At 42.4% G+C, this 17,633-nt stretch overlaps 1 protein-coding gene across 1 annotated transcript; it reads right to left on the bottom strand.

Moving 5' to 3' along the window:
- Positions 1-761: 761 nt before the first annotated feature.
- LOC130100472 (extracellular calcium-sensing receptor-like) lies at positions 762-4,480 on the bottom strand. Its single transcript, XM_056265947.1, has 6 exons — positions 4,068-4,480; positions 3,421-3,712; positions 2,361-3,188; positions 2,011-2,238; positions 1,754-1,877; positions 762-1,675 (listed from the first exon to the last, which is right to left on the bottom strand). The coding sequence occupies exons 1-6, from the start codon at positions 4,373-4,375 to the stop codon at positions 762-764; spliced, it is 2,694 nt and encodes an 897-aa protein (XP_056121922.1). The 5' UTR covers positions 4,376-4,480.
- Positions 4,481-17,633: the final 13,153 nt, after the last annotated feature.

Here is a 17,633-nt window from a genome sequence, read left to right as displayed (position 1 = left end):
GGCCGATTGCTTGAATTTTGAGTTCAATAGCCTATTATACTTAATGGAAAACACAACAACAAAACAGTACAATGACAGATTCGCTTAAATAGGCGCTTTTACACAAAATATTCCGTCATCATCTTTTCAGTCAGCTCTTCACTCTCCAAATTTAAACGATCTCATGGATGTGGCTGTTGGGGTTTACGGTCATAGTGGCACCAGCTGCTTCAGTAAATGTGGCGTATTCAGACAACTTTGATGTGGTTCTTTTACATTTATCGTGTTTTACATTCATATTGCCGGTCGTGTACAGTTAGCCTAAAGGCATCGGGTGGTGGTGCCACCGGCTTGAGCCTGTCATCGCTGCTCGCATCTATATTTTTCATTGTGTTATGCACTACTTGACCACCGTAGGATACATTTCTCATAGGAAAGGACACAAATTAATTAAATGACCCGTGTCGGAAACTTTTTGATTCGAGCTGTCAAATTGAATTTCTATAATCAAGCTGTTCTGGCAAACATTCTTTTCTCATTAATTTATTAAATAAAACAATTTTACAAGATTGAACATGTAAAGGGGGGTAAACCTCTGAAGCAGACACAATATATAAAAGGCAATATGACAGGCGATATCACAATAAATCTATGTTAATCATTGAAATACTCCAAAACAGTAGGCATTGCAAAAAATGGCTTTGTTCATATAGATGAAAACACAATTAAAACGATAAGTTGTCAAATTAGAGTTTACATTTTTACATCACAGTAATGGAAAACTATTTATTTTGTGTCTCTCTTCCCATTATGGAATTTTTAGTGTTTCTCTCTGGATGCAAAAGGATAATGTAGCACTTTGGAGCAAATATGGCTACCAGTAATCCAAAACTGGAAGCTAAAATGGCAAATATCTCCACAGCTACTGCATATTTCCCTGGTGAGCTCACATATGCTGGAACAAATGCAATCCACACAGCACAGAAGATTAACATGCTGAAAGTGATGAACTTTGCTTCATTAAAATTATCTGGAAGATTTCTCGCTAGGAAGGCTAAAAGGAAACTTACTGCTGCCAACAGTCCAATGTATCCCAGCAACATAGAAAAACCAGCCACTGAGCCAATAGCACATTCATATACTATTTTAGAGCGGGTGTACTGGTTGTTTTTATGGGGTGTTGAAGAGGCAGTTGATAGCCAGACTGCACATATCACAACCTGGAGGGCTGTTAGGATCAGAACTGTGCATCTTTGTTGAACTGCTCCAAACCATTTCATCGCTCCTTTGCCTTCTGGACGAGAGGACTTGAACACAGCTATTACCACCATAGTCTTGACCAGGATGCTGGAGACACACAGGACAAAGCTTATGCCAAACACAGCATGTCTTAACTGACATGTCCACTGCTCCGGCCGGCCAATGAATAGCAGAACACACAGGAAACACAGTTTGAGTGACACCAGGAGCAGGAAGCTGAGCTCTGAATTGTTGGCACGTACTATGGGAGTGTTACGGTGATAAGCGAAAATGACCATCACAAGAGCACAGAAACAGGTGCCTAGCAAGGAAGCAGTGGTCAGAGAGATGCCCAGAGGTTCCTCATAGGACAGAAACTCAACTTCTTTGGGGACACACTGATCATTATCTGGATTGGACCAGAAGTCATCTGGACACGCTGTGCACTCAATAACATCTGCCATAAAGACAAAAAAATGTAAGAAAAAAATCAAAAAGAGAAAATTTCCCTTTCACGTTATATTATATGATTTACCTGTTGCATTAGAAATCTCTCCATCTCCGCATGGCAGGCAGTCAAAACAGCAGACAGGAAGGCCCTTCCTTGTTGCTCGTCTGGTGCCTGGGGAGCAGCTCTCGCTGCACACAGACCGTGGGGGCTGAAAGAGACACCACCTGTTACTAATCATGTGTTTGTCATCTCTTTTACATAATGACACATCTTATTGCTTTGACTTGTATTCAGACTACATATCTGCAAAAAGGATGACATTAACATGCTATGTTAGTTACTTTTTTTGTCTCAAAGTTCCAGTAAATTGCTTCCTCATCCAGTGTAAGCACCATCCCTGTTGCTGCCCCTTCGTTTACTACACCGATCTTGTGGATCGTTATTGATCCATCAGAGCTTGGGTGCCAGTTCAACACATCATAGATGGCTAGAGCATCGCCATTCTTATCAAATGATACATGATCCCCAAAGCCTGTGGTGAAGTTTGCTTTCTGGAGGTAGTGAACCATCTGTGCAGTTTGTAGACAGGACAGGTTTTATGTTTATCTTGAAATTGAATTAATGTAGAGTACAGATTTTCCACCAACTCTATATGCCTAGAGAGAATCTGCACTATACCTATGTTCCTTACCTGCCAGGGTTTCAGGTTGATTATATCAGCACATCTGTTCCCACTGAATGGTCCTTTCCATTCCTGACACTGCATCAGGTCATGAAGCGCATGTGCCTGAGCATAAACTGCCTTATAGACATTATAAGATGCCCTCAATCCTGAAACATCAGTGTATGATGTGTCCGTGGTGGTTAGATCCTCCTGTCCAGTACACACCTTTTTCACTTGCTCTCCATCTGTTTGTTTACTCCTAGTTTCAAAACTGCACTCAAACATGTTCTCCCAGAAGATCCTCAACATATTATTTCTTGGATCATTGCTGGGACGGAGACGTAGCAGATAGTCATGAAGCCCCTGAATCTCTCCACGTCTGATAGCAATGCCCAGTGTGCCTGCCAGAAAGGGCAGGAAACGTGGAGTGTGGTATTCAAGAGAGGTGGCCCAAGCTTCACTTGCAATCCATTGCCTGCCTGTCATGTTCTGCAACACCACCTCATCCATCAAAGGTATCAGAAAGGATGAAAGAGCAAAAACAACCACCACTCTTGCTGTACAGGCCTGAATCACTCCCATTATACGCTGAATATCTCTGGGGTTGTGATCATTGGGCAGGATTTCAGAAAAAGCAATACAATGTCCAAACCGCTGCATTTCCTGTTGGAAGGACTGAGCAGCATTGATGCCATAGTCATCATTACTGTAGAGTAGACCAACCCAGTTCCATCCAAAATGCCTCAAGATCTGAATCATAGCCCGCACCTGGAAGGCATCACTGGGGATCGTTCTGAAGAAAGAGGGGTACTTTTTCCTGTCACTCAAACAGGAGCAGGTGGCGTAGTGACTAACCTAATTAGGGGAGATATAGAGAGAGAAGAGAGCATGAAACAGAAAAATAGTGACGATCAGAAAAGAAATTCGTAATTTAGATTTTTGAAATATTATACATATGAGCGAGAAAGAAACTTCTGGAAGGCTACAAGATGACAAAAAAAAAAACTGAAAAGTGCTTATATAATGCTAAATATCAATGCGTTATCAATGCTAAAAAATATTTTTACTTTTTGTAATACCATCTTACTATAGGTACTCGAAACAGCCCCAGAACACTAGAAATCGCAATGGAAGGAGTTGAACTTGCATCCCCCACAATCCCAACCACCGGAGGAGGGCCAGTGCAGTTTACGCTGGAGAAGGACTCCTCTGTCCCACTAGCCAGGGATATGGCAGCCCGGAATGCCATTCCTAGCATCACACAGTTGTCATAAATATGGTAACCAAGAGTGATGTTAGGCAGTAGGTTGGGATTCTTATTAATCTCATCTATTGCAAAAGCCATGGTCTGTGCATGCTGAAAGCCTTCCATATTAAATCTAAAAAAATAAAAATAATAATAATGATTATTAAAGATATTAATAACCACGAGTCAAATTAATACAAGTATTAATACATAGCAAATACATGAAAGTTCACACATCACTTCAGGATCCTTCCTATTATGCACAAGTGGTTAGATATACAACATTCTCAATACAGATTTTTGGCCAAGGCTGCATTACTGCTGTCAACACATAATTTGCACATATTTGGTAAAAGAGGGTAGGGTGGACATAATATTTTTATTTCTTGTTCCACTACTACTTATTTTTCCTCTCATTAATCTAATTATTATGAATCGTATGTTAAATCTTTCTATACTTTTATAGTTATGTAGTCAGTCTGACTCACTTTTCACAGTATGGTCTTTCTGGTTCCATTCTAAAGTTCAGATCTGGGAACACTGTGAAAAAGTGAACATGAAACAGGCCTCCAAGTATAACATCTCCATCCTGGTACATTCCATTCAATTTGAAGCGTCCCTGGAGCTGACAGGTACCTGATCTGAGGATGGAAGCTGCAGAGATACAGTTAAAGGACAGGTAAAGAGAAATATACAGAGTGATCCACATCTCTCTCTCTCTCTTCCTGATCCACTCACCCACTTGGCACACTAATTTATGATGAAAGTTGTGTGGGGTGTTGCTTGAAATTAGCATGCTTGGCGCATGGAAATCAGGTGTCCCTGGAAATCAGAACGTCACACTCTCATCCCTCCTAACAAAGGCAAGGCAAGAAAACAGCACTGATGGAATAATGGACATTTGCATGCACAATATGTTGTTGCTCAGAGAGATTGCATCAAGGCTTATTTAAAGATGTTGAGCTGAGAAACAATTGGTTTTATAGCTAAAGGATAAGCAACATGACATCATGACTTAGCGTAAACATACACGCCACTTTCAAGTCAAGTGGCGTGTTATCTATACGCATTTTGAGCTATCCGCATGTATGTCCACGCCGAAATCTTTTGCGTGTATGTCTACGCCATTAAATGTCCGAGTGATTCCGCGTGTATGTGTACGCCGTTAAATGTCCGAGCGAAACGAAGCAAAATCTATATCTACATCTGTGGAGCGATATTTCTTTTCCTAGGATGGTAGGAGAACACTCATAAATGGTATTAACCCCAGTGACGGGTAGGTTTAGGGACGGGGTTGGGGTAGGCCATATATCTACATAATACAGTAATATAACGTTAAGTCAAAGGCGTTGATAAACACGCTGAAAAGCGATTATGCGTGTTGATAGCACGCCAAAAATGGAAATACGAATTGGCGTGTCATACATACGCCATTTCATGAGATCAGTCTGGGATAAGAATCAATACATTTAGTTATCCATGATTTTACTTAAGTGTTTTTTCTCAGAATTCCTCTAGATGTCAGTTATGCATTTCACTTTGACTACTACTTGCTGAGCAATAGACAGAGTGCTGCACGGGTCCATTTTTGGAGACCCGCCCCCGCCCGTACCCGCAAAGTTCGGCACCAGATCTGACCCGTCACCCGTGATAATATCAAAATTAAATCCACACCCGCCCAGACCCGTTAATATTTGGCCCGTTACCCGACCCGTGCCCGGGATAAATCGCACGCTAAAATCATTCCAATTAAAGTGCTTTATTTTTTATCTCACACCTCTCTCAACATCACAATAGCCTCATGAATGGGCTAATGAAACAGGCTAAAGTGCGCTTTGTTTTGCGCCATTCAAGTATCGGCACCTAAATAGGCTATGGAACCTGATAACATTAGCCTATACTCAAATAGACCTATTAATGAAAAAAAAGAACAAGAAACCCTAACCCTAACCCACAAACAATAGCCTATAGGCCTATGCCTATGCATTTACTTTCCCTTAAGGTTACTGTGCAGGAAAAGGATATCGTCCAAAGTCCCAGGTTTAAGTTGCGTCCTCCGTTCTTGAATTATAAATCCAGCTGTGGAAAAGTCTTTCTCTCTCGCAGCGCTCGTTGTTGCGTATGTGTAATGGTAATTTAGACATACAAATACTGCACATATTTTTCATCCGCTACTACCCGCCCGCAAGGAGTTCATTATCCAGCCTGATCTCACGGCAATTCGTACGAATTCATACGACCTCACTCGTACAAATTCGTAAGATTTTTGCCAATTCGTACATATTTTACGAGTTACCAAATTTGTATGAATTTGTACGAATGACCTACCCCTGACCCCGCCCCTAAACCTACCCATCACGTGGGTTTAGACAAATCGTACGAGTGAGGTCGTACGAATTCGTACGAATTAGACACCTTTTAATCACTCGTACGAATTCGTACGAATTAGCCACCTTTTAATCACTCGTACGAATTCGTACTAATTGGTCGTGAGATAGCGTTGCATTATCCGCCCGCATCCCTGCCCGTGAATTTTAGGAATGTCACAATCCACCTGTTTTAGCCACTTTTATGCGGGTAACCGACCCGTTGCAGGACTCTGCAATAGACTACACAGAAATCACAGAAATCTGCCCTAACAAAAACATTCTGAGGCACAACCAAATGATAGTGATGCTATCAGATGGTAATGTTATTTATCAAATTGAATGATTATCGAATGCATATTTCATGTTATCTACATGTGTAAAAAGACAAAACAAAAAAAAAACTATTAAAGGTGCTAAATGTAACTTTTTTTCTAAAATGAATCCTTTTTTATTGCCTGTGTGTGAAGGGGTTGAAATCACACATTACAATGATCCACTTGTCGGGTTCTGCTATTACCTCTGAAGGCCAGTATTCCTATTTCTATGTGAAGTCTCCGGGTCGGATTTTCTGCAAAATCCATCGGATGTGACGTGCATGTGCGCTCCCGAGCCTCTCTCCTTTTTATATACAGTCTATGCGACGGCACTGCAGCTAACGACATGGAGTCTGATAACACCAAAAAACGACCTGCCTCCAGCACAACACAGACTCCAACACAAAATCCACATAAATATAAAAAAACAAAACAAAAATGTATCTGCTGAAGCTCGTCAGGCCAAACGTGAATCGGATCGACTTAGTACGAAAACACGGATCAACATCGGCAGAGTGTTTGAATTATGGAGAGACCTCCGCTATTTTTATTGTGATAAATTACAAGTTTTCAGATATGCTGAAATAAATCATGGTAAACTGTAATGAAATGGCAAGGTAAACTACAACATACATGAGACATGAAATGAATACAAAAGACTGTTCCAGGATAACAAAAAGTAGGTGCTTTAGGATGTAACTTTTATTTTATGTACTAGATCTACTGTCTAACGTCACTCATCCCAGTACTGTTGCATGTTGTTTATAATTTGTAAACAACAAATTATGTTGTTTATAGTTTATAATAATGTTCAGTACAGTAATGTTACTTCCTACGATCTTACTGTTACACTGAAATTGTTCAGTCTAGTTCACTAACCGTTTTCGTTATCATATTATACATTCACCTATGTTGACATTGCTGATTGTGAAAGATACACGAATAGTTAGTGAAATGCCTTATTATGCTAACACCACATGTCGGCTAAATGCAGTCAATGTAACGTTATCATGGTACGAGCATGGAGCATTAGTTCAATGTCAAGCTGATAAAAGTAGTCTATTATTGTAACGTTGCAGTGGGAGTTTACATCAGTTTCCAGCATGTTGTGTGATGCTTTTTCCGGTGTGTTGAAAGTCTCAGTGTGGCCGGCCGGTACCATGAGTGCTCGCTCTTGTGTTCGAGCACGCGCAAGAGCACGAGCGCTCTTGTAAAAATTGGTTGCAATCTGAAACATCACCGATAGAGGCCGCTAAAAAATGAAAAAGTGATATAGAAAGAACATCGTTTGTACAGTTTGTATAAGTCAAGTGTTGGTCAGCTTACTTGCGTTAAATTAACTCACAAATGACTCGAAAGATTATTAAGTAACCGGTTCGCTTTGACTTTAAGGATGAACCAAACACAAATGAATCTTTCTAATCTCTCATGGGATTCATTCAAATGTGATTCAGCATTTCGGATCTGAATACCACATTCCAAAGTCACAAGACTGGCTCCAAATTGTCTAGAAAACCCCCCAGAGAAGTCTTTTATGGCCCCGCAGGCATCAGAGATAAGCCTAAACAGGAAGAATGTTGTCACTGTTTCATCCTTAAGCAAGACAAAGCTGCTCAGAAATGGTGAGACGAGGCCTGACCACCAAGGGGCCTGACCACCTTTGACCTCCCTCAGCATCACCACTGCTGAGCAGGACAGCGATGTAAGACAGACCACGCTTCCATGGAACGTGAGAGACTTACACAGATTTTACATATCAAACCCATTAAAACTCACGCAGAACAATGCTCCGTGGACTTAATCAAACATCATAATTCTTGTTGTTCCTACAATTCATGTTTGTATTATGCGTAGATCACATATAAATCATGTAATTGTGATATAACTGTGTGTATGGATGAAAGGGTATCGTGCTTCCAATCAAAAGAATCGTATGCCCTTAATTCAAAAGGTGGCTTGTTTGAAATCTGTGTAAAATGTTTTGTATGATTATAATAATCTATAATGTTTAAACTGGGGTCTCTTGTTTCTCTGCTAAGTGCTGGAACCCAAGCAGATCCCAGATAACGATAACTAGGAACTCGATCCACCTCATAAAATGATGCCATTGTCTCATTGGTCAGAATTCTCCAAAAGAGGTTGGACTAAGATTTAAGTTAAAGACCCGAACAAAGGAGTTAGAGTAGTTGAAAAAGAAATTCGGTTCAGAGAGCAGTTCGGGGTTGCCGTTCGGTTTTGAGTTCGGTTCAGTGTTGAATTAAGTTTTGCGCCTCTCTCTAGCAACAGCAAGAGAGTGTTCCTGTTCGTGCTTCTCTCTGAAAACAACAAAGAGCGTGTTCGCACGCTTCTTCATCGACCAGACCAAATTAGACCAGCAGACAAATAACCCATCAAGATCGGGGTTAAAACAGTTCATTCAAGCCATCTAACTCGTCTTACTTTCATTTCTTCCTTTATTTTCTTTTTTTCCATAAAAGTCTCGGTTCAACGCTAAGTTGCTGCGAAGTTCGTTTAAACGTCTCTCCTGCAACGCGCTTCGAACTGTAAATACTCTTATTCGCCTGCCAATCACACGTGACCGGCAGTTCAGAAACTTCCATCCAGGCACTTCAAAGACAACCAGCCACACGGACCCGGCCGGGAAACCCCTTTGACGAAGCACCGCAAAAAGGGAACTCCCTAAGCAACGCAAAGACAAGCAAGTAGCAGCTACTCCAGACTCTTAACTGAACTGGTGCAAATGTAAATTGAATAACCTGTCTAAGAAACGAAGGTTTAAATTAATGCTTGGTGGTTCGTTCAGGTCATGTCTTACAAAGTGCATCTCACTCTGAAAACTCTCTCTCTCTCTCTTCCTCTGCGCCTTGTATGAATGCGTGTGTGTGATTGTGTTTAGACCTTAGTTTTATGTGTTTAGAATAGTTAATAAAGTCGTCAATATATTTGAAAAGATATTTGCCTTGTGTTGTGCTTGCACATTTAATGTCTTGTACTGTCGATCTAAAGTTACCTTGCTAATACATAGTGTTTCACTATAGATTGGATATTCATATCTGTTGCCAAGGTTATAATTACGGCCCGTTCAAATGAACTCTAAACGAGTCATTTGCTCGGTTCCATAGTGATTCGGTCAAGATTCATTGCAAATCGATGAATCATTCCTTTTGAGCTAAATTGGCCTTCCGGCCCCCCTTAAATACATTTTATGTATATTATTATTGTGTGATTCGTTACAGCTTGACCCATTCTTCAAAAGGGGCACCCAGTCATTGTCAGCTAGCATTAGCATTGCTGTTCTTTGTGTACTTCAAGTACCAGTATCACAACAACATCAGACACGGCACTGATATCTATCGATGTGATTCAACATAATAGAGTTTTATGTAAATTACTCTTTCACTTGAGTTTTTAGAATAAATAATTTACACTTGTGCATTTATCTGCACGTCTTGACGCTAGAAATTTTCAAAATCAACAGTTGCGTGCGGGGATCTACAAATGAACAGAAAGTGATTCACAAATGCACAGAAAGTGATTCACAAATGAATGACAGGCAGAGTTGTGTTTGACAAAACATTTGTCTAGTTTTATTTATTTGTGAATTTTATTATTTTTTGTGGAACTCTTTACATTTATTTACATTTATTTGTGGATCTCAATCTATTTATTTGGAATAATGCAACAATTCTCTCCCCATACATTTAACATACCGTGAGTTTAGAATTATAAGGTTCTATCTCCGTTTAGGGTAGTTCTGAGATATTGAGCATCAAAGTTTTTACATCCCTGCTGTTTTGTGAGATGGAACCTTTTTATTTTATTAATAACTACTAACAAAATATTTTTTTTTACAAAAATAACACCACACAGGCATTAATAAACACCTAATGGATAAGATTATGTCAAAAACTCAATTTCGACCAAAAGTGGAGATAGAACCTTATAATTCTAAGCTCACGATACGTCTTTGTCCAAAATGACTGACAATAGAGGAGTGTAAGCAATTCATCACAGAGCCATCAATATTCTCAGTATACAATGTCACATTTATTAGAAATCCAGAGAAGAGAGAGAAGAGAATTGTGCATTGGTTTAGGATTATGGGGTGGTTCAGTGTATCTAAAATAATGTGCAAGTAAGTCCACAAGACCACAAATGAGCATGACATGTCTGGTGTAGCCTAAAATAAATTTGGTAGAGAATTACATAGTTCTGGCATCAAAATCTGAATGGTGCAGGCTGATATGTCTTTAATTGATTGGTAGCAATCATGTCGTTATCTGCATAGCACAGCTGATTGTTGCTGTAGAATCAGCTGCCAATGAGCTTGCTGCTCAAACATTCAAATATTTGCCACTGTTTGCTGTTACTGTCTGCAGCACGCTTTCATAAACCCTCCACCTTCCCCAGCGCCACCTGTATAAATCTACTATGGGGTTAATTCATGTATGTTACATGTGCAGCAGCATGTCTTACATGTTCACAGCAATGTCTGTGAAGGTATTCGCAGTAGCAGAACTATTCCGCCAAGACCAAATACATTAACATTGCCATATCCATTACCATGCCAATCTCTGTTACCACTTATCTCCCGAGAGTTGTCGTGACAGAGAATATAATTGGTTGTAAAGGAAAGCAGTGGGAGCAGACTGTCTGGGATTAATTGATGCCAAATAAGTGTGTACAGAGAGTATGTTATTAGTTAAGTGTTTGCTGAGTTTGTCTAATGGATTTTTTTACGGTGGCCCAGTAGTGCACAACCCAACAAATTTTGCAAGCAAACATAAGTTCACAACACAATGGAGTCAAGCCACAACAAAACGTAATTAACCCTCTGGGGTCTAAGGTGTTTTTGGGGTCCTTGAGATGTTTTGACATGCCCTGACATTTGTGCTTTTTTCAGGTGCTTATAAACATATTAAAGGAGAACTCCGGCGCAAAATGAACCTTTGGTCTAATTACACATTGTTACCTAGTCAACCGTTATCTGAGATTTGTTTTCATGATTATCGAATGTAAATAGTTTTATCTCTAAAAACAGTTTAGCCTATAAAGCTAGTATAACGCTAGTATATTGGGCATAGTGTAATGACAAATAAAAATCGCTTGTTAATATCACTAACAAGGCTCAAAATAGCCCCACACTAACACGGTAGCATAATGAGGGTCCCTACCTTCAAACCGAAGCATTGAGAACTTTGTCAGTGTCCAGACAGTTTAATAAGAAGATATTTTAAACATACAGTCAACTTCGCGTATACAGACAGGAGCCATCTTTGAAATACAGTCTTTACCAGTCGATCTACGAACGCCGATCCAAGCCTGCTGTTCGCGCTCACCTTATCACAACTTATAGCTCGTTCACATTCTCACCAGCGCACTTGGATCGGCGTTCGTAGATCGACTGGTAAAGACTGTATTTCAAAGATATGCCAGAGGTCCTGAGAATGTTTTGGAAGTGTTTGTTAAACCAGAATCTCGTGGCCATTTTTTTGTTTTCTGCGATGAAAAGTGGTTCTTGAGGAGATGAATGGTTGGCGTATCTGGAAAGAACATATTCCGAAAGTGGCTCATAAGGACTGAGGAAGGAGTCGAGGCGAAAAATGTAGATTGGAGATGACTCTCCGAATTGGTCGGTTTTGCTTATCTTTAGGGTATATATCAGAGAATCTGGCGTATGAGCGGTGATGTCTGAGAGGCTGGGATGAATGGCTGGATTGAAGACTGAAGTCGACGGGGGCAAATTCCAAGCATCTCAGGAAGCCGAAGAATGCGATAAAGAACATGCATTCTAAAGTTTGGTCAATCGAAGGGCTCAAGTAGCCGGAACGTAATGTGTGGATGCATCGGCTCAGGAGGTCAGAGGTTAAGGGCAAGCGTTTAATGGTGAGGACTGGTTCTTGTTTTCGTAGACCTCTAATGAGCATAGATACGTGAGAATGAGAAATGGAGTGGCATTGGTCACCAGTGGCGAGTTTGTAGATCAAGTTGATTGACACCGGCTCAGGAACAGAAACAGACACCGGCTCAGGAACAGCAACAGACACCGGCTCAGGAACAGCAACAGACACCGGCTCAGGAACAGCAACAGACACCGGCTCAGGAACAGCAACAGACACCGACCCGGCGGCGGCCATCCTGTCTGGGGACACTGGAACAGGCTCAGGAACAGACCCTGGCTCCGGCTCAGGAACAGACCCTGGCTCCGGCTCAGGAACAGACACTGGCTCCGGCTCAGGAACAGACACTGGCTCCAGCTCAGGAACAGACACTGGCTCCGGCTCAGGAACAGACACTGGCTCCGGCTCAGGAACAGACACTAAAACTGTAACAGCCACAAGAACAGACACAAACACAGAAACAAACACTGGCTCTGGCTCTGGAACAGGCACTGGCTCTGGCTCCGGCTCTGGAACAGGCACTGGCTCCGGCTCTGGAACAGCAGACACTGGCTCCGCCTCTGGAACAGGCACTGGCTCCGGAACAGGCACTGGCTCCGGCTCTGGAATAACGAACACAGGCATGTCCAGTATCCAAGCCAAACGCTCCAAACAGTCGCTCAGTATACCCCCGGCTGCGAGAATGGGTATTTCCTGATCCGTCTCTGACTGGGCAGACGGGACGTGAACAGTCTCTGGCTGGGCAGAAGGGACGTGAACAGTCTCTGGCTGGGCAGACGGGACGTGAACAGTCTCTGGCTGGGCAGACGGGACGTGAACAGTCTCTGGCTGGGCAGACGGGACGTGAACAGTCTCTGGCTGGGCAGGCGTGACGTGAACAGTCTCTGGCTGGGCAGACGGGACATGAAACGTCTCTGGCTGGGCAGACGTGACTTGAACAGTCTCTTGCTGGGCAGACGGGACGTGAACAGTCTCTGGCTGGGCAGACGGGACGACTGGACTCGGGACCACCGGACTCGGGACCACCGAAACTGGGACCACCGGAACTGGGACCACCGGACTCGGGACCACCGGACTTGGGACCACCGGGACAGTCACGGAGGAAGTCTTCCTTCTCCTCCTCCGTCTCGGGACCACCGGAACTAGCGATGAAGGGAGCTCTGGGCTGAGAATCACCTGCCCATGGTCGAAGGAATAACGAAGTGGAGAGTGGGTCCGGGGCTCACTTTTAGCACCTCCTCCCCTATGGCCTCCTCGAGTCCCCGAAAATCTGGCCAGACGGGTTCCCCTAAAAGACTCTCTGTCATCAATTGAAGGGTGTTTAGGGGATTTGAGCGCCATGGCTTCCTCAGTCTGGCAGGCCCATAAAGCAAAGCCCTGCAAAATGTTCATGCTACTGGATCCATTTGTTGACGGAGTCGTTCTGTCACGGGAACACACAGAGAAACAGGTGGATCCAAATGTAACGTATTTATTGTCAGGGCAATCCAACTCATAGTCATCCATGCAGGGGTCAAAATCCATTTTAGCAGTCCAATAAACAAATAAACAAGAAACAAAATAAGAACAGGCGAGGAAACAGACTCCAGAAGTGTGAGTGACCAGGGTATTTATACACAGAACTAAACAATGTAATGGGAAACATCTGCGTGCAATGATGAGTGATGAGAACAGACAAAGGATCGTGGGAAATGCAGTTCCAGAATGAATGGTGACAGTACGGGAAAGAGACCTCTAGTGGACACCCGGGGAAACACAAACCAACACTGTGACATTGATTCCGGATAGGTAAGTCTGAATGGAGGATGCCCTGATGTTTTGGTAGGAATGGGCATGAGTAACGAAGTTGCAGATAGGCCAAACGTTCATTAGAGGAAATGAGAGTTGGTAGAAGGAGTGGTAAGCCTTAAAACAGTTCCAACCAGTCAGGTAAGCAGAGAGGGTACTCCGAGCAAGGCCGTTGAGGATAGCTTCTCGTGAAGCATATGAAAGGTCTTCCAGCTGTGGATTTAGTTGAAGATGGTGGCTGAAAACGGTGGGACTGGCGTGGGATGGATGTCTGATTCTGGAGCCAAGATTCTGAACTTCTGAAAAGAAAAACGAGACAATGAGTCAGCTATGCTATTGTGGTATCCTGGAACATGTGCTGCTCGGATGATAAACTGGCATTGCGCCGAAATTAGTGTCAGTCTGTGGACTAATTGCATGATAGCTGGGGAACGGGATCTGCCTTTATTTATGATTTCAACTACTGCCGAGTTGTCTGAGTGGATGAGTATGGAATGTCTGGACCATTCATGCCCCCAAAGGATGGCTGCTATGATGACGGGATACATTTCGTAAAGTGCGGATGGTGGAAGGTTTGACTGCTGAATTAGACAGCTGAACTCTGGTGGCCATTCGGAAGCGAACCAGCGGCCATTGTAGTAGCCGCCGAATCCGGTGGAAGGCGCTGCATTTGTGTACAGCTGAATGTCTTCTGGCTGTGTGATGTAGTCGTTATAAAAGAAGGAAATGCAATTCCAAGAAGACAGAAATTACTGCCAGAGCCGCATTTCCATTTTGCAGGCTTCATCCAAGGTGACTTTGTCATGTAGAGAGGGGATTGTTGCTGCTTTTGATAGTAGGTTGGAAAGGAAAGATTTTCCCTGGGGAATTATTCTGATGACGTAGTTAAGATGGCCAAGGAGGGCTAGCAGCTGTTGCTTTGTGCACCTGTCTGCTAGAAGATAGTTCGATAGGAGCAATGAAATGCGTCGTATTTTCTCGGGAGGTAGAGATGCTTGGAAGGAGATGGAGTCTTGGGTGATGCCTAAAAACTCGATGGAGGTGCATGGCCCTAAGGTCTTTTCTTTTGAAAGGGGTACTCCTAGTTCGGAGAACACTTTGACGAGGGTAGAAAGTCCTGCGTGTGGAGGTGCGGATGTAGGTGTGATGATGAGGAAGTCGTCAAGGAGGTGGAGGACGTAGGGAAGCCTGTGGTTATTGATGAGAATCCAACATAAAGCCTCCGAAAGGGAGTCAAAGATTTTTGGGCTGCTTCTGCAGCCAAAAGTGAGGTGCACTGAAAAATAATAAGCTCCTTTCCAGAATATTCCGAAGAAACGCCAGAATTCTGGGTGCATGGGCATGACTTTGAAAGCACTGGTGATGTCTGCTTTTGAGAGCCATGCTCCGTAGCCTGCCTTGCGGATGAGAGTGATGGCTTGGTCGATAGAAGCGTATTTCATGGAGAAGTCTGGGGCTGGAATGATGCTATTGATACTGGGAATGTGTGTGCTATGCAGGGAGGACAGGTCGATGATTAATCTCTTTTTCCCGGAGTATTTTCTGGTGGCGATTCCGATGGGACTGATGCGAAAGGGAGAAAATGGAGGTTCTTGAAATGGGCCTATCATGAATCCTTCTTGGACTTCTTTAGCTATTAATGTGTCGACGACGTCTGGTTCGGAGAGAGCGGACTGGAGGTTATGGGAGAGATGAGAAGTGTCTGGGATTATCTCTATGCCTGGAAGGAAGCCATTTTCCATTGTTATGACCAGCTCGTTTAAAGCCGCAACATGAAAGAGGGATCAACTCAAATGTTCAATGAATGAAAAAAAAGATTTTATTCTCTTTAACAAACATAACAATAACCACTCATAACAAACATAAGTCTAGGGAAAATGAAGAAACAAAGAAATAAACAAAATAACTACAACAAAATATTAAAGCTACATGATATAATAATAAGTATAAGAAAGAAAAGCAATGAGACGTAAAGAGCAACTCCTGTGAGAAACTATCCCACAGAGAGTGCTAACCAAATGAAAAACTCAAACACTTAAATACTAAATTTCCTAATTAACAATTAGCATGGGGGAGTGACTCCAAACTCCCACGGACTGCCACCATCAGGTAAGGAGTACACTTAGGGTCGTCACACCTCCCATTCCAAAAAGAGGTTCCCTAAAGAACCGACAAGGAAAAATGAATAAAAAACAAAATATGAACAGCAAAATTTCTGTATAGAGATTTCGCACAAAAACATCAGGGTCGTTTATACTCATCTCCATAATCCCGTTCCATTTCACTCCTCGATCTCCTGGGCCCTAGGACATCAAAAGAGGGACAGAGAGAGGGAGAAAAAGAGAAACGCACAAACGCTACCAAAACAAAATTTACGTACGTGAAAGAGCATCGGCAATCAAATTATCCTTGCCGCGGATATGTTTGATCGAGAGATGAAAAGGTTGTAAAATAAGACTCCATCTCATAATTCTTTGGTTTTTACCACGCATTCGATCTAAAAAGGTCACGGTGGCTTTTCCAAACTCGCATTTGGCAAGGTTAATCGTTAAATTGGCTTTTGCCAGACGTACAAAAAGTTCTTTAATTTGGTCAAGATGTTCGGACCAAGAAGAACTAAACAAAACGACATCATCTAAGTAAGCTTCGCATCCTGACAACCCAGACAATACTCGATTTACCAACCGCTGAAATGTAGTGGGAGCATTTCTGACCCCAAAAGGCATAACGGTGTACTGCAGGAACCTATCAGGTGTAACGAAAGCAGACAATTCCTTAGCACGAGATGTCAAGGGCACCTGCCAGTAGCCTTTCAAAAGGTCGAATTTGCTGACAAACTGGGCAGAGCCAACACGATCTATGCAATCATCAATTCTAGGTAAAGGGTAACAATCAGGTTTTGTCAGCGTGTTAAGCTTCCGGTAGTCAGTGCAAAAACGATAAGTATTATCGGGTTTACTCACAAGAATGCAAGGAGAGCTCCAAGAGCTAAAACTGGGTTCTGCCAAATTATGAGCAAGTAAGTAATCTACCTCTTTCTGAAGCAACTCCCTTTTTACAGGGTTTACTCGATATGCATGTTGTTTTACAGATTTAGCCACACCAACGTCAATGTCATGTTCAATGACATGAGTTCGGGTAGGAACATCAGAAAAAAGAGAGGGGAATGAACTTACCAATGTAATTATGTCAGTCTTCTCTGATTCAGACAAATGAGACAAATAAGAACTCAAATTAGCAAGAACTTCAGAATTGTGGAGTCGCCCTTCCACTACTCCTCTAGAAGGACCGTTAATTTCATCCCCAGCTATGGGACCTAAATTTTCCCCCATCTCCTCAGATACTTCTGAAGTGCTCTGACCAACAGTAGTTGACACAATATCTACAGACAGAGAAGTCACAGTTGTCGTATAAGATTTTAATACATTTATGTGACAAACCTGTAGTTTCTTTCGGCGGTCAGGCGTGTTTAACAGATAGTTGTTGTTAGGAAAACATTTTGAAATTGTATAAGGTCCCATAAACCTAGCCTGGAAAGGACTAGTCAAAACTGGTAACAATGCCAGCACTTGGTCACCTACTTGAAACTCTCTAAATTTAACCTTGCGGTCAAACAGTTTCTGCATCTTCCCCTGAGACTTACCTAATTTTCGTTGGGCGATAGCTCTAGCTTCGTAGAGTCG

Source organism: Rhinichthys klamathensis, unplaced genomic scaffold, assembly GCF_029890125.1.
Source record: "Rhinichthys klamathensis goyatoka isolate OS25496 unplaced genomic scaffold, OSU_Roscu_1.1 h1tg000242l_1, whole genome shotgun sequence".
NCBI classification, from domain to species: Eukaryota; Metazoa; Chordata; class Actinopteri; order Cypriniformes; family Leuciscidae; genus Rhinichthys; species Rhinichthys klamathensis.
Note: the sequence above shows the minus strand (reverse complement) of the source record. Positions and strands in the feature narration are given on the sequence as shown.